Source organism: Hypomesus transpacificus, chromosome 11 (genome assembly GCF_021917145.1).
Source record: "Hypomesus transpacificus isolate Combined female chromosome 11, fHypTra1, whole genome shotgun sequence".
Lineage (NCBI taxonomy): Eukaryota > Metazoa > Chordata > Actinopteri > Osmeriformes > Osmeridae > Hypomesus > Hypomesus transpacificus.
In genome coordinates, this window is record NC_061070.1 from 18,745,759 (window position 1) to 18,768,958 (window position 23,200).

At 48.7% G+C, this 23,200-nt stretch overlaps 3 protein-coding genes across 5 annotated transcripts in view; 1 reads left to right on the plus strand and 2 right to left on the minus strand.

The window, feature by feature from the left end:
- Window positions 1-4,100: 4,100 nt before the first annotated feature.
- Window positions 4,101-8,232, minus strand: ntpcr (nucleoside-triphosphatase, cancer-related). Its single transcript, XM_047029917.1, has 5 exons — window positions 7,845-8,232; window positions 7,189-7,351; window positions 6,996-7,098; window positions 6,283-6,486; window positions 4,101-5,484 (listed from the first exon to the last, which is right to left on the minus strand). Exons 1-5 carry the CDS (start codon window positions 7,876-7,878, stop codon window positions 5,407-5,409), a joined length of 582 nt encoding a protein of 193 aa, XP_046885873.1. The 5' UTR covers window positions 7,879-8,232; the 3' UTR covers window positions 4,101-5,406.
- Window positions 8,233-10,016: 1,784 nt separating this feature from the next.
- On the minus strand, window positions 10,017-11,399 carry map10 (microtubule associated protein 10). The gene has a single exon (XM_047029916.1). It carries the CDS (start codon window positions 11,120-11,122, stop codon window positions 10,265-10,267), a length of 858 nt encoding a protein of 285 aa, XP_046885872.1. The 5' UTR covers window positions 11,123-11,399; the 3' UTR covers window positions 10,017-10,264.
- Window positions 11,400-11,888: 489 nt separating this feature from the next.
- Window positions 11,889-23,200, plus strand: part of LOC124473569 (signal-induced proliferation-associated 1-like protein 2) — a 72,815-nt gene continuing 61,503 nt past the window's right edge. For all 3 annotated transcript variants that reach the window (XM_047029138.1, XM_047029139.1, XM_047029140.1), the window contains exon 1: window positions 11,889-12,042. The gene's annotated coding sequence lies outside the window, so the exon portion shown is untranslated. The remainder of the gene's footprint in view (window positions 12,043-23,200) is intronic.

Sequence of the window (23,200 nt, forward strand, 5' to 3'; positions counted from 1 at the left end):
TTTGCCATGATGCAGATTCATTTCACTTCCTCCCACCCCACACAGGCACAATCAATACCAACAAACTATCATATGATGGCAACACAGATTGTTGTTGCAGGAAAACTAAGGTTATAATACTGTTGTCTGTGTTAATTTACTAGCAAAGACGAATTAACACAATTCAAACTGATGTTCAGCTGAGTGAGCTGGTGGGAATATGTGACTTCTCTGAAAAACTAGGATCTTTCTGAGTGACAAACTTTGACCTTGCTAGAATACAAAGAATACGCACATACAAACATTAAAACAGCTAGCTCGTTATTGACTAGGCATCATCAGTCAATCAATGGAATGAAAGGCAATTGATGTCATCCAGCCCTGTCGTCGTTGCTCAGTGAGAACACCACAAACGGGTGAGCTGGCAGGTCTGGTGTCGTTGACGGGTCATGAGATCCAGGCTCCACTATTCATGAAGGTCATGACCTCTCTTAGGCTGATGTAGGAGGTTGGACCCAAGGTCAAAGTTCATCCATCGGAGTCAAATGGCTGAATTTAAAATTAAAAGGGGAATACTTCCTGGAGTATAGAAGTGAACTGCAGATGATACAAGGAGAGGAACTCTTACAGAATTAAACATAACTACAATGTGTATAAAGTACAAGTGAAACGTTTTTTGGTTTTAACATCCATGTTGTTTTGGTGAGATTTACAGCTTGACGACAGCTGTTAATGAGGAAAAAGAACCTTCTAATGATTTTCTTTTCTCTCTGACATCCCTGTCCCCTCTCTGCCCTCCTCCCCCTCCGTCATCCTCCCCTCAGCCCGGCAGCTACAAGGGTCACGACCTGCCCCCCCAACCCCCTAGAAAGGGACGGATACAGAGTGACTCATATCATGTGTCACCACACTAAAAGCTGGAGGGAAAATGTGCGTGTGTACGTGTGTGGAGCTTCATGGTAGACAAAGTCCTCCGAACAGTGATTCATTCCCTGCACCCACCTCAACTATCAAACCTCTCAAAGCCCCGAAGGACACAGTTCTTCACACAGGTGTTCCTGCACCTGAGTAGTACAGAAAGGCAGGTACTTGTGTTTCCCCACAGACCAAGAGAGGGAGGGAGAGAGGAGAGAGGGAGGGAGGGAGAAGAGAGGGAGGAGAAAGGGATAGAGAGAGGGAGAGAGGGAGAAGAGAGAGAGGGAGGCAGGGCCTCAGTCCCAGATCAGATAATGATGCTGGTGTTGCAAACACAATCCAGAGTGCATGACTGCTCTCTCTCTCTGCTAAACAGATCTGCTCTCTCTCTCTCTCTGCTAAACAGATATGCTCTCTCTCTACTAAACAGATCTGCTCTCTCTCTCTCTCTCTCTCTCTCTCTCTCTCTCTCTCTCTCTGCTAAACAGATCTGCTCTCTCTCTCTCTCTCTCTCTCTCTCTCTCTCTCTCTCTCTCTCTCTGCTAAACAGATCTATAGGGTGTTTGATGGCTGGCTGCTGTGTGAAATCATAACGTAATAGTGTCAAAACAATGATCCGTCTCTCTGTCGGGATTAAAACCTGGATATTAAAATGACCCTCCAGACCTCTGTGGCAAAACACTTCAGATGATCAAAATATAAATATCCCAGATGTAAATGTGTTGCAGCGGTGGGGGGTGGGTGGGGGTGGGGAGAGAGAGCTGTGGTGGGGGTGTTGCCTCGATTCGATTTCCCCCTCTTTCTCTCTCAGGCTGTCTTTCATGTTGGTCTTTTGAGCTTTGATCCCAATCTTAAAAGGTGGAATGGTGGTGTGTGCTGTGAGAGAGGGTCTGAAACCCAACCCTGCCTGACTACTGAAGCTCCAGGGAGATGGAGGAAGTGATGTAATGGGAAGTGAGGTCTGAGGATGGCTGGCCGGGGTGAACGGCAAGGCCAGATCCACAGCAGCCATGCTCCCATCACAGCAGTGTGCTGGTCTAGTGGTGGTGATCCTCCATCAGGGTGAATCACAACTGCATCTCTGTCATCTTATCCACTTCTCTCTCCCCTCCCCCACACAGCAACTCTCCTCACATGAAAACGCTCATAAAACAAAAAGCAGCTTCAGAGTTTAATGTTACACCAGTGGGGGAAAAAGTTACTGTTGTGTTAATGAATGTGTGTATTAGTAGTCACAGTGTGTCACACTAGACTGTGCTGTACTCTACAAAGACAGTCCTCATAGGCCTTCACTTATCATGGCCAGTGTCATTGTTCTGCTGATGTGGTTGTTAAACACAAGCGCTGCTCCGAACACGTCTGTTCTGCTTTCACAGCATTCCTGCTGGACTGCTTCGACCCCCTCCTCTCCCAGCCCCCCCTCCTCTCCCAGCCCCCCCTCCTCCTGCCTGGCGCTGCACCCCCTGCAGGGCTGTTCTACCCCCTGCAGGGCTGTTCTACCCCCTGCTGGGCTGTTCTACCCCCTGCAGGGCTGTTTTACCCCCTGCTGGGCTGTTCCACCCCCTACGTGGCTGTTCTATCCGGGAGCTGGAGGAGAAAGACCATCACACAGACATCTGTCCTGCAGACACCCTGAATGCATCGCTCAGATATGGGATATCAAGGACAAACTCATCTCCATCAGGCGCATTCAAAACAGCTTAGGCTACATCAATACTCCAGCTCCCTAGAGAACATGTGCTATTGTGGCTGTGGTCGTCGAGGAACTCAGCTTTCTGTGTACCCCAGGGGGTCTGTGTTAGCCTTCCAGCATGAACGGGATACAAGTCTCTAACGTTTTTAAGGCAGATTTTAAAAAATGAATATGAATGCACAGCTGTCATTTCAGCTTCGTCCGTAGCATCAGCTGGATTAACATAACAAACGCAACCCCAAGAGAGTGTACTGAGTGTCCACGTAGCTTGAAGAGAGTGTACTGTCCATGTAGCTCTGATCTCTCTCGTGTGTCTTGTGTGTCTGGAGGGCTGGTGTGTCTGGTGTCTGGTGTTGCAGAGGGTTAGGGCCAGAAACTGGGAAGGATTGCACCAATAAACCACGTGTTACTCGTGATGTGTACGACACATAAACAATCCCATTATCCATAATTTACTAGTTCCCGATGGATATTAACTACTGCGGCGGCTGTGGCTCAAGGGGTAGAGAGGGTTGTCTGTTAATCGCAAGGTTGGTGGGTTGATCGCTGACTCCTCCTAGGTCATGTGCCAAAGTATCCTTGAGCAAGACTCTGAAGCCCACGTTGCTCCCGATGGGCAGGCTGTAGCCTTGCATGGCAGCTCGCTGCCGTCGGTATACTGTATGTGTGAGTGAGTATGAATGGGTGAATGAGAGGCAAACATTGTAAAGCGCTTTGAGTGCCGCTAAGGTAGAAAAGCACTATATAAATGCAGTCCATTTACCATTTAACTACTAAGCTTAGAGGACATGGAGAAAATTCTATTATAGGCTGTTGAACGTGCTCATGCAGAGCTGACCTTGGGCCCGTCATGTGATCAGCAGGGCTCGCCGGAGGCTGCAGATGCCAGCCCAGCAGGTCTGGCGCGGTGACGCCCAGCTGGCACTGCTCATGGTCGCCAGGGTGACACCTTACATCAGCTAGCCAAGTGACAGCAGACAGGAACCTAACACCTTTCTGAGTTTTCACTTTGAAAATAATCCGATGATCTTCTGAGATAGACACACTAATTGCTTTGAGCCTCATATCAATTTAAAAATCTGACTTTGACACTAACTGTTCTACAAGACCTTGTTGTCAGGGCGTAACAGTGCTGTTTGTCTCAGCGGGAGGGCTAACAGGGCTGAAGCAGACACTCATGAGGGCAGGCCAAGTACAAACTCCAGGGGATAAACAAACAAACATGAATATCATAAAAGCTTTTTAACCTGACCTATTAAATTCAGATGTCTGTTGAAAATCCCTGAGCTGTTAGCTTCAGAACCTCTAATGCAGCATGACAACACGGCATCTCTAATGGACCTCTGCTGACCTGCATTAACACTCTAAAACCTTTCAAACGCATCTGAAAACAATATTAAACGCTCAGTAGTGTAATTATAAAATATGTATCCTTCTCCTTTGTGGTTCTCATATGATTTATATACCAACCTAGATGGAATTATCTCATAAATATCAAACTATAAACAAAGGGGAGCTTATTTCTCCTTTATTTACTGTTATTTTACATAACTAGTAATCTTTTCCTGTTGTTTCCACACAACCTCTGACATCAGAGTGTAAAATATGAATATATGATGAATAAACAACAAAACACTGTTTCCTCAGTGTCCCGTTGCTGAGTATCTGATTCAAACACTGAAAACATCAAGACTTTCCCACATCCGTTACTACTTACTACAATGTTTACTATCCTTTCAAAAATAAATAAGGCCCAAACCCAGTAATTTAGGAAAATCATTGAGTAAAACCTTCAAATATGGTTATTACAGTACAGTCTGGATTAATTTGCCTTCACTATACTGCCCAAGATGGGTAATTTTCTGTAATTGATTTCCCCAATGCATGTGTCCTTCTTCATTAAGTCATGAATAAAACACATGGAATACTGTCTTTTCAAATATTTATTCTTCTTGCTGTTGCATGAGCACTTCTGAGTTCCAGAAGACAAGCTGACAGCCTGCTGGCGTGAGGGCTGTGATGAAGGGCCTTACAGTCGACCAGTGAGGGCTGTAAGGGCTGTGATGAAGGGCCTTACAGTCGACCAGTGAGGGCTGTAAGGGCTGTGATGAAGGGCCTTACAGTCGACCAGTGAGGGCTGTAAGGGCTGTGATGAAGGGCCTTACAGTCGACCAGTGAGGGCTGGGATGAAGGGCCTTACAGTCGACCAGTGAGGGCTGTGATGAAGGGCCTTACAGTCGACCAGTGAGGGCTGGGATGAAGGGCCTTACAGTCGACCAGTGAGGGCTGTGATGAAGGGCCTTACAGTGACCAGTGAGGGCTGTGATGAAGGGCCTTACAGTCGACCACAGACCTCCACACACAACGCCTCTGTCGTTCTGGAGGAAACTTCATGTGAGATGAAGGGCCACAACAATCCGTCCCAGCTCCTCTGAGTCCTGGAGGTGCATCTGCCCTCCTGGTCCTCTGCTACACACTCACCATCCATTATTCATCATGCAATCCAGTTTGAGAAAAGGAAAAGCTTGATTGCTTACATAAATGTATGCATATGACACACTGCACTAAATCCTCCATGTGAAATGAAGCACTCCAGGTTGCCTCACATGTTGTAAGAAGCGTGCAAATCTTCCATTAATGTCTGACTGGCTGGACGAACAGCACACTGGGGCGAAGAGAATCTGAAGAGTTGAAAGTTGAAGCTTCACAAGATTAACAGGCTGCGTTTATCCCAGCAGGAGATCAGCTTATCTCCAAGACTTGATGGATGCTTCTGCATCTTGGCTGGTCAGACTTGATCCAGGCTGGTGTTTTAACTCCTAGGCAGTTTGTTTCAGACTGTCTCGTACTGCAGACACTATGTCCTGTAAGATGACATCTCGGTTCTCCTTGGACACCTGGCCAAAAGGAGAAGAGAATAAGACAAATGTTCTCGAACAAAAATTTATATTTTTTCACCTGAGGACCTACTAGGTTAACTAGGATCACTAAAGCTGTGATACATACAGTCTACCATGCTACATTCATCCTGTTAGTGGATGTGCTCCCAAAATGTTTACTAAACTGTGATGAATTCTGCGGAACAAAATGTCCCATCACATCCACATTAGTATCCCATGATCCTTAGGAAGCTTAATCTATGCCTGATCCACCACAACTCCACATCATGGTCAAAAAGAGAGAAGAGATCATTCTTTCAGAAGATAACAGCTGGGTACTGTGTGTTTACTATGTACTCAAAAGGATTCTGTCACAAGTGTGAAAACTGATTTTGGTGGCTGAGACGATCTTTTGTGGTTGAATCAGTCATGCGTGTTTAATCCCTGGGCTGCGGGCTGAGCTCCCATTAGTGAACAGACTAAGGGATTGAACCGGATTGTCTGATCAAAACAAGAAGTGCATCAAGTTATGAGTGCATGTGAGAGGGAGTGCTATCTTACTGTGATGCTACCAACTGAAACAACTCCTAGATTGGTAAAATCCGCTCAAATGAATCAGAATAATCAGTAACTGTTATGTCTAGCTTTTTTGAGACACCTATTATCTCCTCATCATAAAAAAGCCTTTAGAGTTCTGATCATTCCCACAGCACCCTGAACATGAAGGTAATCTCCTGCAAGATGGGTTCAAAGGCTATGATATGCATGTCAGATGATGCATGATAAATGACTGTGTGTGTGTGCGTGTTAACTCACAGTGAAGACCTTGACGTCTCCCCTGGCCCTCACCTCCTCCACCAGGCCCAGAGGTTTGTCCTTGGGGAGGGGGATGCTGCCCAGGATGGAGCAGCTGTCCAGGGCCTGTCTCACCGCCCTGACAAACGACTGGCTGAACAGCTCCATCTTCCCAATCTCATCAATAACAAACACCTTTCCCCGGTCTCCTCCAGCAGGAACAACCTGAGACACAAGCGTGCCATGGTCAGTCATCTATCAGTGCATACAGAACAGATGGTCTCTGGTGTAAACCACCACTGAGCTATGGGGGTATATGTCTTTACTGTACATGCAACATCTCATGTGTTTGACATGTGTACCGTGTTTCTATCAGACCTAAATGTTTCAAGTGAGGGGCAGGAGCTGCTTTGATGCCAAAACGTGGAGACAGTTTGGAGCACCCCAGGCTAAGTAAACAGGCTGATAAGTGGAACACGTGTAGCTAATACTAGAAGGCCTTCATGCGTGTGCACACCAGGCAGGATCTCTGCGTGGGGGATTCATCAGGACCACTGACAGCCAGACGGCACCATGAGCACTCAAAATGTCACTGTGGAATTTATGCGTTTTTTGTCCTTAAATTATAGCATCAACACATCAGATGACTGCTCAGATGTGTTGATAAGTGGGGGGGAGGGGTAAGGCACTTACTGTGAGCTACCAATAGTGGTAATTTAGAGGTGCTAGCTTACATTTTTGAAGAGAGGGAGAGCCAAGCTTTCAAATGATGAAAGATCAACCACGTACTGCCCGACAACGTGTTCCCGTCTGCCTCGAGAAGCACCAGCAGAGCCCCTAGGTGTTCAACGAGGGCAGAGAATCATTACAGCTGCCAATACCCCAACCCGAGTGAACAGTTAGGTCGATGTGAGACGTGACCGCTACCTGACTCTAGACAGGTGTCCTCTCTTCCCATCCAGGGTGACTACATCAAAGCCAACTCGTCTCCCTGATTCCCGGACCTCCTCCGTGTAGAAGCCTTCTGCCGCCACGCCTGAAGACAGCAAGGCCTCACAAGCCTTCTGGAGCAGTGTGGTCTTCCCAACACCTTCACACCAGGCGGAGTTTTATTAACAAGAGACAGAGCAACGGGCAGTATGCCTACCAGTCACAGGACTTGAGAACATCTAGGAAGATAAGCATTAAGTCAAACGGTCTCAATTTTATTAAATTATTTTGGACTAAAAATTAATGTATTTTATCATCTTCTGTGTGTCATATAAACTATGTACTTACACATTTCAAAGCTGTCAGCTCAAGTCTAACTCGGTTACGTTGATTTAAAAAACACATTTCGAGCGAGACTGACACATACCGATATATAGGCTATACATATATGTATATATATATATATGATTCACCATTTACTATTGTTGTGATTTATAAATGACAGGATTATATTGTGCCATCAGCTGTTGCTGGTGTTTACTAGCAATCTAGCTAAAGCATGCGATTAGCATGAAACGAAGGCTAGCACTAACTCGTTGGGAGATAATTAGGACATTGATAAACGTCGCATTTATTACTTAGTGTATATTTACCCGGAGGTCCTGTTAAGAAAACGTGCTTGATCATTTATGTTTCTCCCGTTTCTCTGTCTATCAAACTTTAGTTCACTAGACTTGAGTCTGTGCTGTGCTCGTCATGTCCGTACAGATACTATACGAGCACACATGCGCACATCCACACAACAGCCTGTAATGCCGCGAGGCAATAGGTTTACATTAGTTTGCTTAAACTTACAGTTTGAAAATATGACTTAACTTGTCAACAATTAGATTTTTTTTCAACAAATATGTATGTAGTGCTCTTGGGGAAAAATACATCAACAAATGGAGATCAAAGGCTTAAGGTACTTTATAAAACATTTTGTATAGGCCTACATATGGTTATTCTGCAGCAAACATACATATTAATTGTATCAAATGCATATACCTTGTGAACATGTTTGGCCTATCACAGAGTATATCCAGGGAGCTTGTTAGCTACAAGCTTAGAGATGTGTTGGTACCTATTCCTGAAACCCAGCGAACCAAGTTCATCTCTGGTTTCCTCCTCCTCATGGGGTTCAGGGGAGGATTTTGAATCGGTGGAGATGTTGGTGTCCACAGAATACCCCCTGTCTGGTAAACCTTCCTCAATTGAGTCACTCAACTGGCTCTCTGATGCTCTGTAAGTCCCTGAAACAGAGCGCCTGTTAGGGCTTCTCTTCACTGTCTTTGGTGTGGTGGAGCGGAGAGAGAGGCTGGAGTGGTTGGAGGCTGGCCTGTCTGCATGGCTGGTCTCTGAGGAGAGGCTGGAGTGGTTGGAGGCTGGCCTGTCTGCATGGCTGGTCTCTGAGGAGAGGCTGAAATGGTTGGAGGCTGGCCTGTCTGCATGGCTGGTCTCTGAGGAGAGGCTGAAATGGTTGGAGGCTGGCCTGTCTGCATGGCTGGTCTCTGACGAGAGGCTGGAGTGGTTGGAGGCTGGCCTGTCTGCATGGCTGGTCTCTGAGGAGAGGCTGAGGGCAGAGGCCCGGGTTAGAGGCCGTATGATGTGTGTGCCCCTCAGAGACCTGTGTGGGGAGCTGGGGGCTTTGATCGGAACAGGAAGCACCATGTTTCTCTGACTCGTCTCTGAGTAGCTGTCGGAACTGGAGGGGTCATCAGATCGCTGGCTCCTCCCCGCCTGGACCAAGCCAGGTTTAGGATCACTGAGGGGGTCCGGAGAGTACCCATCGACGGGGTCCAGGCTGGTGAAGTCATCGGGGTACTCGTCCGCCCCACCCAGGCTGTCGCTGGAAGAGTCTGCATGGCTCAGCCTGCTGCACAGGCCCCTGACAGATGGACTCTCATTTGTGCCTCTGACACTGTCACATCTAGACTCTGCTTGATTTAGCTCTGAATCATCACATTTGTATCTATCTTGGGGTTCGTCGCTGTGATCCACCTGCTGAACACTAGGAATGCGTACCAGCAACTTCCTGTCTGGTTTGGACTGTGTCTTCTTCACTAGTCTCAGAGAGGAGGCCTCATGCTGCGTGGAGCCTGCTGTATTACTGCTCATTAATGCTGTCTTACTGCTCACTAATGCTGTCTTACTGCTCACTAATGCTGTCTTACTGCTCGTTAATGCTGTCTTACTGCTCATTAACGTCTCAATGTTTTCATCGAGAATAGCACTCCTGGGAAGAGCTGTTCTGCTTTTGACGCACTTGAACATTCTACCGCTTGACTGCTTTCCTTTCGTTTGATGTTTCTGTGTTTCCAGCAGGTGTGTGCACTCGTGATGTCTGGTTACTGGGGTCACTCTCTTCATCCTGAGACGGAACGTTCTTGTGGTCCCATATACCAGCCTCCTAGAGGGCGATGTGGGACGTTTACTGCCAGTGTCTGGATTATCACTCCGTGGGGAACTAGTGGAGAACTTGCCTGGAGGCTGACTGGTCCTTAATCTGCTTGGACCTGGAGGCTGACTGGTCCTTAATCTGCTTGGACTAGGAGGCTGACTGGTCCTTAATCTGCTTGGACTAGGTGACCGTCTCACTTTATGTGGTGATTTGGTTCTCGAGTTTGCTGATTGTGCAGGTCCTGCTGAGGCATCAGTAGGTCTGTAGATCCAGGCTAGGTTGGGGTGAATAGACAAGGGCTGCTGCTGCATCTGACCCTGGACATTCAGCTGCGACAGCTCAACTAGGAGGGCGTTCAGCAGAGGAAGCTGTCTCACAGCCTCCCAGAGGACAGGTGGCGCTGTGTCTTGTGTTTGGTGTCTTGGGCTGCTGGTCTTCATGTTGTCTGTTGGGTCAAACTCTGGGCCTTCCATCTCTACCTCTGGTGTCTTGTCCCCTGAGCTGGGGTCAAGGCTCTCAGTCAGTAAAGACTCAAGGTCCAGGTTAAATAGTTTCAACTCATCGGTCTCATTTCCTTTGTGTTGTTGTGCCGAGCAGCAGTGGAGGTGTGTAGGACCCAGTGCAGCTGGCTCTTCACCACATCCAACCACATCCAACCACTTCTGATGTCTGCTTCCTCTCAGCATCCTCTGTTTGGGTGGAGATTGAAACGGTGCTTCTCTGCTTTGCTTCTGACAGTAGTGATTCCTTTGGCTGTTCACTGACTTGGTTATTCTGAGACGGCTCATTAGAGGGCTTGTCATCGGAGTTGCGTGAACTGTGATCTGAGCTGCTGTGCAATTTATTTTGCTCACAAGGAACTTTCAAATTTTTCATAAGATCTGGCTGGGTCATTAATCCAACTTTATGAACCCTGTTCTCTGGGATATGAGTTAATAAACTAGATCCCAAGCTTATAAGTTTGTAACCCAGGGAAATAAAGCCAATATTTTGACCCATTAGATTAAATATGCCTACAATGGTTTTCTCTCCTTGTGCAGAAGGAGTGGAAATACCATGGGCCTCTGCATCACATCGTATTTGGTTGATCAGTTTAGCCAGAGAGATTTGGGAGGTCCCCATTAATTTTGGAATTTCGTCTGACATATCCAGCACCATAGCGTATAGTGGAGTATTGGAAAGATGGGTGTGGAGTGAGTCCAGATTTATTTTGAACAAACATGACTTGCCTTTGTTAAAAGCGTATTCAAATGTCTCAAATTGATAACGACAAAGCTCATTCTTCTTTGCATATTCATCACGATCTGGCTCGTGCAACATAGCAGAATCTGGCTGGTATATGAGCAACGTTGGGAAATCCAGTAGACGAACTCCGAGAGCGAGTTCTTCCGAACCTTTCCATGATTTTAGTTTGTCAACGCGGATATACTTCACAAAGAGCTCGAAAGAAAATAGCGTCTCGTCGTTGTAATCCCGTAGTTGTTTAGACATTTTGACAGAATAAGGCTTGGTTGGATTAGTCTAGACTACAGTAGTAATTAGCCTAGTTAAAAGTAACAAGAGCTAGTTACTGCAACATTTAGCCAACAAGCAAATAAATAAATCTTCTTGTCCTCTTTTTTCTTACAGCGCACTATATTGGATAGTCACGGCCCAGAAGTAGTACGTAGTAACACAATCTTAGACATATATTTTATGTTTAGCTAGGACTAGCTAGGCACAACAATTCGGCTACTGTAATCCACGAGCGTGATGTTTTGTCGTTAGGTTGAGCTCTATGGAAACACGCCCGTCGCATATATTTTACGTAAACGAATGACGAGGTCGCTGGGTAATGGAGTTCTTAGACTAGTCTAAGGCTACACGAACTGCACAGTGTGTGGGGGCTATGTGCGGTTTGTGAAAATAAACGTTGGGTAGCCGACTATGCTGAAGGACTTTGCAAAGCACAATAGCATAGCAGAATATACTTTTTGAAATTTGAGAATCGCTATCCATATCTCCACCAGCTGGTGCCACTGTAGTGCCTTTGTGCCGTTCATCTATTAGAATTAGGATTTGTATTTGACATAAAATGCAAAAAAAATTCGGAATAATATTAAGTATGTAGGCTCTGCTCAAGTTTATATATTCTATTCAACCTTTTTTTAATGTACACCCTACAGAACAACGACCAGTGTTCACTTTCGCTGAAGCCAGAGATGAAATCATTTAGGAGGCGGAGCTTTTGCCCGGCGGCGCTGTCATCTGTGGCGGTGAATGTTGTTGGAATACACTACAGTCAGGGAGGCTGACGGAACGAGACGTGAGCTCACATGGTGCCAATTTCTGAAGATGAAATCGTTTCCATTTGACACCAAGGATAATAACACATCGTAACAGCGTCTACCCGATCATTCTTCAGGTGAAAGGTAAGAGCGAAGTTTTATTTTTTTCGGATTAATAAACGCAAAAGGCAGTCTGGTCAGTACATGAGTCCGTGATCCAAGTAGCCTGTAGTTTGTAGTCATATCAAAGTGAGTAAGAACTTACAGAATCGATATAGCAGCTCATGATTATTATATACTTACAATAAAAGCTCCTGCAAATCAATTGATTAACCTCTAATTTAAGTTATTTCGCTTAACAGCTATAATACTCATAGCACTCGTTCACATTCATTCTATGAGTTAATAAAGATTTTGTATTTTTGTCCCAAAAATCTGTGTTTTTCTGTATATTCCCATCGTCTTATTTTCGCTCTTTGATTACATATTTCCTTTGGATCTTGACAAAGGATCTCATTCTCGGGCTACATTTGTAGAGGAACAGTTATGAGTAAATGGACCTGCTCCTATGATTTAAGGGCTTGATTAAGTTCGTTGTTCGTTGCTGCACTACTTGGTTGATACAGACAGGGGGCAGTAAAGATTTCAAGCTTTATCAGACCGTCATGTCTCACAGAAAACCCTGTGACTCCATCTAGGCCACTCAGTGACCAGGTGCTTACCGGTAGACCTGTTGAACTTTACATCTGTTCAGTTTATGTTTGGTGTAGACTGAACTAGTGATGGCAGACATTGTTTAGTTTAAGTCATACAGTCTTCTACATTGTAGTTCTCTCTTAAAGCGCTTCCTCAGTCTGGCCTGCTGTAGGTCCCCCATGGGAGAATAAATAACAATGCTGTTTATTCCCTTTGACTATATCCCTTTCTGTTTTACTGAAAGAAGTTGAACCTACTCAGCGATTACATTCCTTATCCAACTAAATACCGGGGATTAGGATCAACATACTCACATTGGTGTTCTTCTCCCTTTGTGCTTGGAAAGGCAGACTAAACATGCAGTGTGTGACCCTGAGAGTAACTAACTCTGAGTTCAGATATAGCATGTTGGCTATGGCCACTATGGTTTTCTTTTTTTACCAAAGTTAAGTCTGAAAGGACTTGAATTATTTCACCTTCATGTTTGAGAGAGGTTAGTTTTAGTTTGAACAGCGCTGCATAGGAGTGTTCATAGGATAGTGTCCATGTACACTTGGCCTGCTTCAGTCAGATGAATATATTTAACTTTGCACAAAACGATTTGGCTGAGCGTCAACTGTTAGAAGCTCCCACATCAACAGGATTGCCTGATAATTGAGGTTGCCTTGTCTACATCCAACAACTTTTCCAAACTGACATTCCCAAGTTCCGCATTTGGTATTTACTTTGTTATATTTGCAACCAGAGTTAAATTAAGTCACGTAGGAGAAAGCATATTTTTGGTTATTTGTCTAGATGCAGGTAGGGGGAAAAGGCAAAGTTCTTTAAACAGGATGGCTTTGTTTGAGATCTGTCTAGATAATATTGACTCAGTCAGCCTGCAGCGTCTCTTGCTAATAAACAAGCACTTGTTTGGTTAACTTGTCCAGCTGACATGATGTCAAGGTGTCTGCTCCTCAGTGCCTGAGGCAGGACCGAGGCAGGACCGAGGCAGGACCGAGGCAGGACAGAGGCAGGACCGAGGCAGGACCGAGGCAGGACCGAGGCAGTACAGAGGCAGGACCAAGGCAGGACAGAGGCAGGACTGAGGCAGGACCGAGGCAGGACCGAGGCAGGACCGAGGCAGTACAGAGGCAGGACAGAGGCAGGACCGAGGCAGGACCGAGGCAGGACCGAGGCAGGACCGAGGCAGTACAGAGGCAGGACAGAGGCAGGACAGAGGCAGGACTGAGGCAGGACCGAGGCAGGACCGAGGCAGGACCGAGGCAGTACAGAGGCAGGACAGAGGCAGGACCGAGGCAGGACCGAGGCAGTACAGAGGCAGGACCGAGGCAGGACAGAGGCAGGACTGAGGCAGGACTGAGGCAGGACAGAGGCAGGACTGAGGCAGGACTGAGGCAGGACTGAGGCAGGACTGAGGCAGGCCTTTCAGAGCAAGACTAAGTAGAGAGCGACTGCCCAACCTCCTGCCATGGTGTCAGAGAGGCCCCTGAGGGTGAAACATGAGGAACTGTCCCCTCAGTAAAAGATAATCTTTCATCTGGGCAGGAACAGTGCCTTCTGCATGGCTAACCAGACAATGGGTAATTGAGCCTGATAGATGCGTCTCTCAAAAAAAAGTTCTGCACAACAATGGGCGTTTGCATGAACAAAGAGGCACCTGTCAGGTTAGCTCTAGGAACAGCTTCCTGTGATGAGCCCAGCGGCGGGTGTGATTGGTCCCCTGGAAGTCTGCAAGCCTAGGGAGGGGTCACACCTTGGGGGACACAGCCTCACGCTTGGTACGTCTCGTCGGTGACATCAGGCTCTGCACATGTTGGAACAGTGTTCGCCTGACTGTCACCTGGTGCACCAGGGCTGTGTCATGGCCTTGTCCTACTGGCTGCAGAATATGAATGAAAAGGGACAGTAGGTGTCTATGAGGCTGACCTCCCCCCCCCCCCCCCTCCTCCCTTCAGAGCACCAGGCGAGGCTGAGCTCTCCTCCCCCTCCTCCCCTCAGAGCACCAGGCGAGGCTGAGCTCTCCTCCCCCTCCTCCCCTCAGAGCACCAGGCGCTGACTGGTGTGAGCACAGCCTCTTCCAGGTCTGCCCCTTTTCCCACAGTGCTTTGCTGCCGATGTGCTGAAGGATCACGATGTGGAGTGCAGTGAGAGAAGGGGTCTGCTGAAGGACTGAGGCCTTGCAAAGGTAGTGCACCTCTCTCTTGTGTGGCCGTGGGGCAGGCAGGGGCCAGGGGTGCTGTGTGACAGCCTGTGGTGCTGTGTGACGGCCAGGGGTGCTGTGTGACAGCCAGGGGTGCTGTGTGACAGCCTGGGGTGCTGTGTGACAGCCAGGGGTGCTGTGTGACAGCCTGGGGTGCTGTGTGACAGCCAGGGGTGCTGTGTGACAGCTAGGGGTGCTGTGTGACAGCCTGGGGTGCTGTGTGACAGCCTGGCTGATCCCACCAGTCCCGCATGTGACTGGGATCAGGAAACCTTGCTGAAGCAAAAGTCACAAAGGGCCTCCCAACCAAATCCTGTTTCTCATAAACTAACCATCCATTAGGCTTGGAATCACATGCTGCCTAGCTCTGTTAAGAGACCTGAGACTGCTCTCTCTCTCTGTCTCTCTCTCTCTCTCTCTGACTCTCCCTCCCTCTCCCCATTGTTTAGATAACAGTTTGGTGTTCTGAATGGTTGTGTGCGTGCTCGTCCGTGCAGCCCAGGGTTCAGGTTTCCCTGAGATGATCCACAGAGACAGTGCCGTTCTCTGTTTGGTGGGGCCGTTTCCCCGAGATGGAGGCTGTGTAGGCCGGACGCAGTGTGGTCGTGCTGCTCTGATGGGGTGGATGTGTGCACCCTGTACAGTCGGCAAATGTTCACTTGGCCAAATGGAAATTCATTGTGTGCATCCAGGCTCTTTGCTCTTCCAGGAGAGGAGAGATCCTTTGCCCTCTGGGACAGAGCGGAATGAGATTAGAGGAAGGAGAGTCACCTTCATGGAGGTCCACAGACCTGCAGTGTTAGCCATCACTGGGCTTTAACATCACTGACTGTGGGGGACTTGATTAAAAACGGATGACTTCATATAGCATCCCTCGCACCTCTGTGAATACAATATTGTCAACCCAGCACTCCGACGGGGTTCCTTAATCACTCCCCTGTGCCCCAATTAGTTTTAACCAGTGCAATGCCCTTTGTAAATATTTCAGACTGTTTGCTGGTTCTTCTCGTTAAACAGACATAATGTGCGTTCTTTTGTACATTTAGCTATTTCTAATCTTATAATTCGCGTAATTTACGACTAGCCATAGTGACCTGGCTATACCACGGGCGTTAGTCATGTGGCTATCTAGCTACCGTTGGCCGTTATGTGGTGACAGACAGTAGTGATGGGGAGTTCGGTTCTTTTTACTGATTCGGTTCTTTGAATCTCGTTCAGTAAAATGAACGAATCTTTTTTCGAGTCATTTGTTCATTTCAGGGGGGGGGGGGGGGGGGGGGGGGGGGGGGGGGGTTGGGGGCTATACGTCCACTGCAAAGGACGTATAGCCCCTATACGTCCACTGTAGGTTAGTGCATGACATGTGCACCAGCAAATACTATTTCAAAATAAATTCCTGCATTAAAATAATGTATCATGAGTTTGTATGATTTGGTCATGTATTATCACACTAGCATTTAATTATCACGTCAAACAATTACACTGCACTAAACTGTAAGTGTAAATGTAAAGTGAAAATAACAAAACCAGTCAGTATGATGACTTGAGCGAATATCATTCATTCACGTCTTACTAAAACAGCGGCCACGCGAAAGGGAATAAGGAAACTGTTTCCTCTACTAAAAAATACAATGCGGGTCACGTGAAAAAAGGATCCAAAGACTCGTAGAAAGACCGAGTCGGGGAAGGAACTAATCATTCGTTTCCTCTAGCTACAGAGCCTATGCAGGTCACGTGAAAAATGATCCAAAGACTCGTAGAAAGACCGAGTCGGGAAAGGAACGAATCGTTCGTTTCCTCTTGCTACAGCCTGTACAGGTCACGTGAAAAATGATCCAAAGACTCGTAGAAAGACCGAGTCGGGAAAGGAACGAATCGTTCGTTTCCTCTAGCTACAGAGCCTATGCAGGTCACGTGAAAAATGATCCAAAGACTCGTAGAAAGACCGAGTCGGGAAATGAACGAATCACTCGTTGAGAGGACTCGTTACTCCCGAGTCCTTATAAGGATTCGTTCAAAATGAACGAATCGTTCACGAACGACACATCACTAACAGACAGGTGAAGCTGTGTCTGTCTGGGAGATGTCGGCCAACATTTCAGATTTGGTAACATAATCATTAAGAGTTTATCCGCTAAAGAGTATCCAATAGAAAAACACAGTAGTGAGTAAATTCTGCAATGCAACTGTGAGACTACTGGGACCACGTAAAAAGGTTTATCGCAATGAAGCATAAAAAAGGTAAGCTAAAACACTAAAGCTAGCCAGTGCTAGCTAGATAAGGTCAAATAAAGCTATGTAGCTAAGATAATAATGTTACGTTAGATTAACGGTTATATCGGCTGCGTACAGTAAAGTACCGCCCGATAGTCTTGGTCATGACTTGGTCTCAGTTTAGGTGGTCTTGAACTATTCTATGAGTCTTGTTGGTGCGTTATCAACGAAAAGTGTACGTTGGCGGCAAACTAGTTCGGTGTCTGTTAGCGACAAATTCATTCAGATCTGTCGCCAACCGCTAACCCAGACAGCTTCCCAGGCGACATTGACTGGCCTTGAGTCCTGAGCAATACACTGTCCGATTTTCTACTTCATACATCCCGGTTCTTGAGGTAATCTTCACACATACAGAAAATCATGCCTTTATAGTTATATCACAGTGGCAGAGAAGGAGACTAGATGAGGATGACGCTACTTACTGGGCCACAGTGAAACCGAGACAGATTCTATAGATTGCTGCTTCTCACCAGGCTGTAGTTGGCAGTGTCCTCTAGCTCTGCGCATAATGCATGTCTATTCATGTGTAATGGGCTTGATGCTTAGCAAGATGGCATGTTTCAACAGCTTGGTCAAGCACCGTGTTATGTTGTCGTGCATTAGAGATCACGGATGGACAACACTGACGGTCTGTTTCCTATCCTCTGTGTTTCCTGCTCTAGACACGCTGTAGACAAATGAGATTCACCCTCCTGTGGGAGAGACCAGCACAGGCCATCTGACGGCATGGTCTCGCGTGATCGCTGCCGTATTTGTTTGTGTTTGTCGGTCGTGTTAGAGATTAATCTGGCCTTCCAGATGTGGCTAAGCCCGGGCTGTACAGAGCACAGATGGACATCATGTTGGGACAGATATTATTCATGTCGTTCACACATCCTGGGATCAGCGCTTTGGGGATGAAACAGTTTGTCCCTCAGTCCTGCCACCCAGCCACGCTGGCATGCCAGTGGAGACCCGGGAAATGCTGGAAGTACCAGGGCAGGACAGGGCAGTACCAGGGCAGCACGGGGCAGCACCAGGGCAGTGCCTGGAGGGCAGATGTTGACCCAGGGATCAGGGGCACAGGGTGGCAGATGGCTCTGGAGCAGTCAAGCTCTGGGTCCACACGGTGTCTCCATGGTGGGGGGAGGGGAGAGGGGAGAGAAGAGGGGTGAGGGGAGGGGTGAGGAGCAGAGTGGAGGGGTGAGGGGAGGGGTGAGGAGCAGAGTGGAGGGGTGAGGGGTGAGAGGAGGGGTGAGGGGAGGGGTGAGGTGCAGAGTGGAGGGGTGAGGGGAGGGGTGAGGGGAGGGGTGAGGAGCAGAGTGGAGGGGTGAGGGGAGGGGGCCGTTGAGCCCCCTGGTGACCCACTTTGACCACAGTAACCATATGCACAGCTACATGGTTACAGGAGCAGTGGATACAATCATCTTAGGCGTAGATAAGGCTTTTTGTTTACAAAACACCACTGATTACATAAAACCTTTGTTGTTTTCAATCTGTAACATGATGATGATCCAGGTTATAGCAGCAGACCAGCAGTGACATCCAGCCCATCTCATCTGCAGTCTAGGCCACAGGGGCGTGACTCTAAACCATGGAGGCCACTCGAACCAGTGTGTCCTCTTCTAACTCAAGAGGAATACTATCTTTGTCTTCCCATGTTGACACAGTGGTCTCACTGTGACCTGCCTGCCCTGTGATCTGCTGAGCCAACAGCTCTTGTTTGAGTCTCTCTGAGCTGAGAGCGACACTTTGAACATCTCTCTTTGTTTCTCCAATCATTAAACAATGTCACAGCAAAACACCTCACGCAGTTCATGCATTATGGATTCATGAACCCAAAAGAAAATGACTCCCATATAAAACATGTCTACACCTCTGGTTCCCATGGGGACTCATTAGTTTCCCTGACTGGAACGTTGGAGAACAACTCACAGAAAGTTGCTGACCCTTCGTTCATGTTTTGTCTACATTTCTTTTACAGGGCTGGGTGTGTGGGGGAGACAGGGCTGGGTGTGTGGGGGAGACAGGGCTGGGTGTGTGGGGGAGACAGGGCTGGGTGTGTGGAGGAGACAGGGCTGGGTGTGGGGGAGACAGGGCTGGGTGTGTGGGGGAGACAGGGCTGGGTGTGGGGGAGACAGGGCTGGGTGTGGGGGAGAGACAGGGCTGGGTGTGGGGGAGACAGGGCTGGGTGTGGGGGAGAGACAGGGCTGGGTGTGTGGGGGAGACGGGGCTGGGTGTGGGGGAGAGACAGGGCTGGGTGTGTGGGATACAGGGCTGGGTGTGTGTGGGATACAGGGCTGGGTGTGGGGGAGAGACAGGGCTGGGTGTGTGGGGGAGACGGGGCTGGGTGTGGGGGAGAGACAGGGCTGGGTGTGTGGGATACAGGGCTGGGTGTGTGTGGGATACAGGGCTGGGTGTGGGGGAGAGACAGGGCTGGGTGTGTGGGGTAGAGACAGGGCTGGGTGTGGGGGAGAGACAGGGCTGGGTGTGGGGGAGAGACAGGGCAGGGTGTGGGGGAGAGACAGGGCTGGGTGTGTGGGGGAGAGACAGGGCTGGGTGTGGGGGAGAGACAGGGCTGGGTGGGGGAGAGACAGGGCTGGGTGTGTGGGGGAGAGACAGGGCTTGGTGTGTGGGAGATACAGGGCTGGGTGTGGGAGATGGATGCTCTCAGGTTGGGAAGGACTGTACTTATAGCTGCTCCGGTTCTATCTCTCACTATCTCTCTCACTTCCTTTCTTCCGTTCTTCCTCTGTCTGCCCCCCCTTTCTCTGTCAGTCCTGTCCCTCTCTGTCTTCCTCCTTATCTCTCTCTCTCTGTCTGAAGGTGAAGGGAACAGATGCAGACTGATGAATGGCTATTATGAGACATGATGATTGCTGGACTTGAGCACATTCACTCACCAGACAAACAGTTTTAAACCATAACCTTTTGGCCCTTCAGCCGTCAACCAAACGTTGTCTAACCATCCAAACACATAGTCTAACCAACCAAACACCATTTCACAGACAAATGTGTGTCCTTGACTGTCAGATGGACTCAGATGAACCTTGGAGCAAATAGCCAACGGATGAGTTGTGTCAGAGGAGAGCATGCTGCTCTGTTCCTGATGGAGGTGGATTGTAATTAACAAGTCAAATGGAGCACATCTGTGACAGATGTGCTGTAATGGCCTGAGCGCTCATCTACTGTGTGTCTGTGTGTGTGTGTGTGTGTGTGTGTGTGTGTGTCTGTGTGTGCGTGTGTGTGTGTGTGTTTGTGTGTGTGTGGGGGGGTGCTTCTGGAGCCAGTATCCTTCACTTAACCTCAGCAGTAACTCCAGAGAGATGAGGGCTGCAGGGCTCTCACTGGGACTGAACATGAGCTTGTGTTTCTATTCAATTTAGCCTCGCTGCAGGATGCACATGTTTTGATGGCATAAGGGAGGTTTAGCCTACTGCACAGGGGGAAATGCCATTTTCTCTGGGGATATTGTTTGTAATAAAAAAAAAGTTGAATGGAGCATCTGGAAGATTGTGTATATAAAATCCTTTATGAAGAATGTACTGCTAGCTGTGAAGCACGGGGGGCTTCTAGACAGGTGTATTGATTCCAAGCCAGTGTTGTATCCATAGGAGCCCTGAGCCAGCCCATGCTCTGCCCAGTGACAGCAGCTCAGAGCCCAATGTGCTGGTCTGCAGGATATCAGCCGTGTTCCAGGAAGGAACTCTGTCTGTAAACAGCCTGTAATCAGTTGTGAGAAACGATCTGCTTTTTGTTGGCTGGTTTCATGTTGCCAGCTCACAGACGGGAGACACATGAGAAGCTGTCAGGGTCTGATCTCTGTCTTTGTCTTCAGAAAAGCTGATCAAACAGACACCTGAAGTGTTAGTGTCTGTTCTCTGACCAAACAGACACATGAAGTGTTAGTGTCTGTTCTCTGACCAAACAGACACCTGAAGTGTTAGTGTCTGTTCTCTGACCAAACAGACACCTGAAGGGTTAGTGTCTGTTCTCTGACCAAACAGACACCTGAAGGGTTAGGGTCTGTTCTCTGATCAAACAGACACCTGAAGGGTTAGTGTCTGTTCTCTGACCAAACAGACACCTGAAGGGTTAGGGTCTGTTCTCTGATCAAACAGACACCTGAAGGGTTAGTGTCTGTTCTCTGACCAAACAGACACCTGAAGGGTTAGTGTCTGTTCTCTGACCAAACAGCGAGGCTGTGGATGCTTAACATGTTTGTTTTTCCTTGGCTCATAAATCAGAACACAATGTGGAGATTTCACACTTCCCGTCTTCCTAACGTTCTTTCCACGCTGCACAGGCTGCACACGCTGCACACACTGCACAGGCTGCACACGCTGCACAGGCTGCACACACTGCATAGGCTGCACACGCTGCACAGGCTGCACAGGGTTCAGGAGGCCTGACATCCCTGTTGCTGTGTCAGACGCTACAGGTAAAGCCTCTGTTAAGCCTGGATGCAATTACTCCTTGATTAAGCACACAAAAATAGTATGACACCAACTTGCCCTGAGCGATGGATGGTTCTCCACCAGAGGAAGGTTATTCTGGGACTCATTCGGACCTGCTTGACACACTGGGGTCGCTGGTGTGTGCTGGGAGTCCTATTGGACTCACATGGAGTGGAAGGGAGGCTTAATGCTCATGGCCTGGGCCGGGGCTGGGGCTGGGGCTGGGGCTGGGGCTGGGGCTGGGGCTGGGGCTGGGGCTGGGGCTGGGGCTGGGGCTGGGGCTGGGGCTGGGGCTGGGGCTGGGGCTGGGGCTGGGGCTGGACAGTGCTGTGTGCAGGCTGCAGCAGCAGGCCTGTTTAAAGACAGGCCGCCCAGCCAGGCAGAGCTAATCTCAAGCTAGTCGATTCCATCTCAGTGTTGTTTTTCTGCAATGTCGTTTGAAATAGCCTTCCTTTTATCCCTTTTCTAAAGGCTGTTGACTGAGGATAATGATCTGGAGTGACAGTGGCCTGATTCTTCTTTTCTCCTCCCCTCTGTAATCTCTCTCTCTCTCTCTCTCTCCCTCTCCCTCTCCCTCTCCCTCTCCCTCTCCCTCTCCCTCTCCCTCTCCCTCTCCCTCTCCCTCTCTCTCTCTCTCTCTCTCTCTCTCTCTCTCTCTCTCTCTTCTTTCTGTCTGTCTGTCTCTCGCTCTCTCTCTTTCTTTCTGTCTCTCTCTCAATCAATGTGGACAAGATCAGAGCTTCTCCCCTCCCCCTCCCAGCTCTCCCCCAGGACAGCAGTACCAGGGGAGAGGGGCAGCAGTACCAGGGGAGAGGGGCAGCAGTACCAAGGGAGAGGGTCAGCAGTACCAGGAGAGGGTCAGCATTACCAGGAGAGAGGGGCAGCAGTACCAGGGGAGAGGGGCAGCAGTACCAGGAGAGAGGGGCAGCAGTACCAGGAGAGGGGCAGCAGTACCAGGAGAGGGACAGCAGTACCAGGAGAGGGGCAGCGGTACCAGGGGAGGGGGGGCATCAGTACCAGGGGAGAGGGACAGCAGTACCAGGGGAGAGGGGGCAGCGGGTACCAGGGGAGAGGGGCAGCAGAAACAGTGGAGAGGGGCAGCAGGACCAGGAGAGGGGCAGCAGAAACAGAGGGGCTGCAGTGATTTGACCCTAGCCAGGCCTCCTTCTTTGTGAGGATGGTGGCGGGAGGATCTTGCATAACCCTTCCTGCCTGTGAGGCGTGTCGTCATGACAGGCTGACCAGACACCAGCTCTAGACCCTCTCTGCACAACTAGGCCAGTAGATCTGACGACCTCAACAGTCTCCCCACACCCGCATGCAGCAGGCCTGGGTGGGGCCGGGGAGGGGGAGGGAGAGGGGGGTGTTCCAGTGTGTGTCTAACTCTCTGCTGTGTGTTGAGTATGGTCCTCTGCTGGATAGCTCTCCCTCAGACAGCTATTCCTGGAGGTGGTGACATTTGACATGTTTCGGTGGAGAGCGAGAAAGAAGGAAAGAAAGTACCAGTTAATTGTTTCCTGTCATTTCATTTAATAGTCAGAGAATGGCAAGCTGGTGTGTTTGTCTCCCCGTTCTGATGCCCAGGTCAGAGGTGAAGAGGCCTCACCTCTGACCCATGATTGGACAAGGGAGATTTAGTCCGTCTCAAATCACCAATTGATTGCTTCCATCCTTCTAAACAAGGGGAATGATT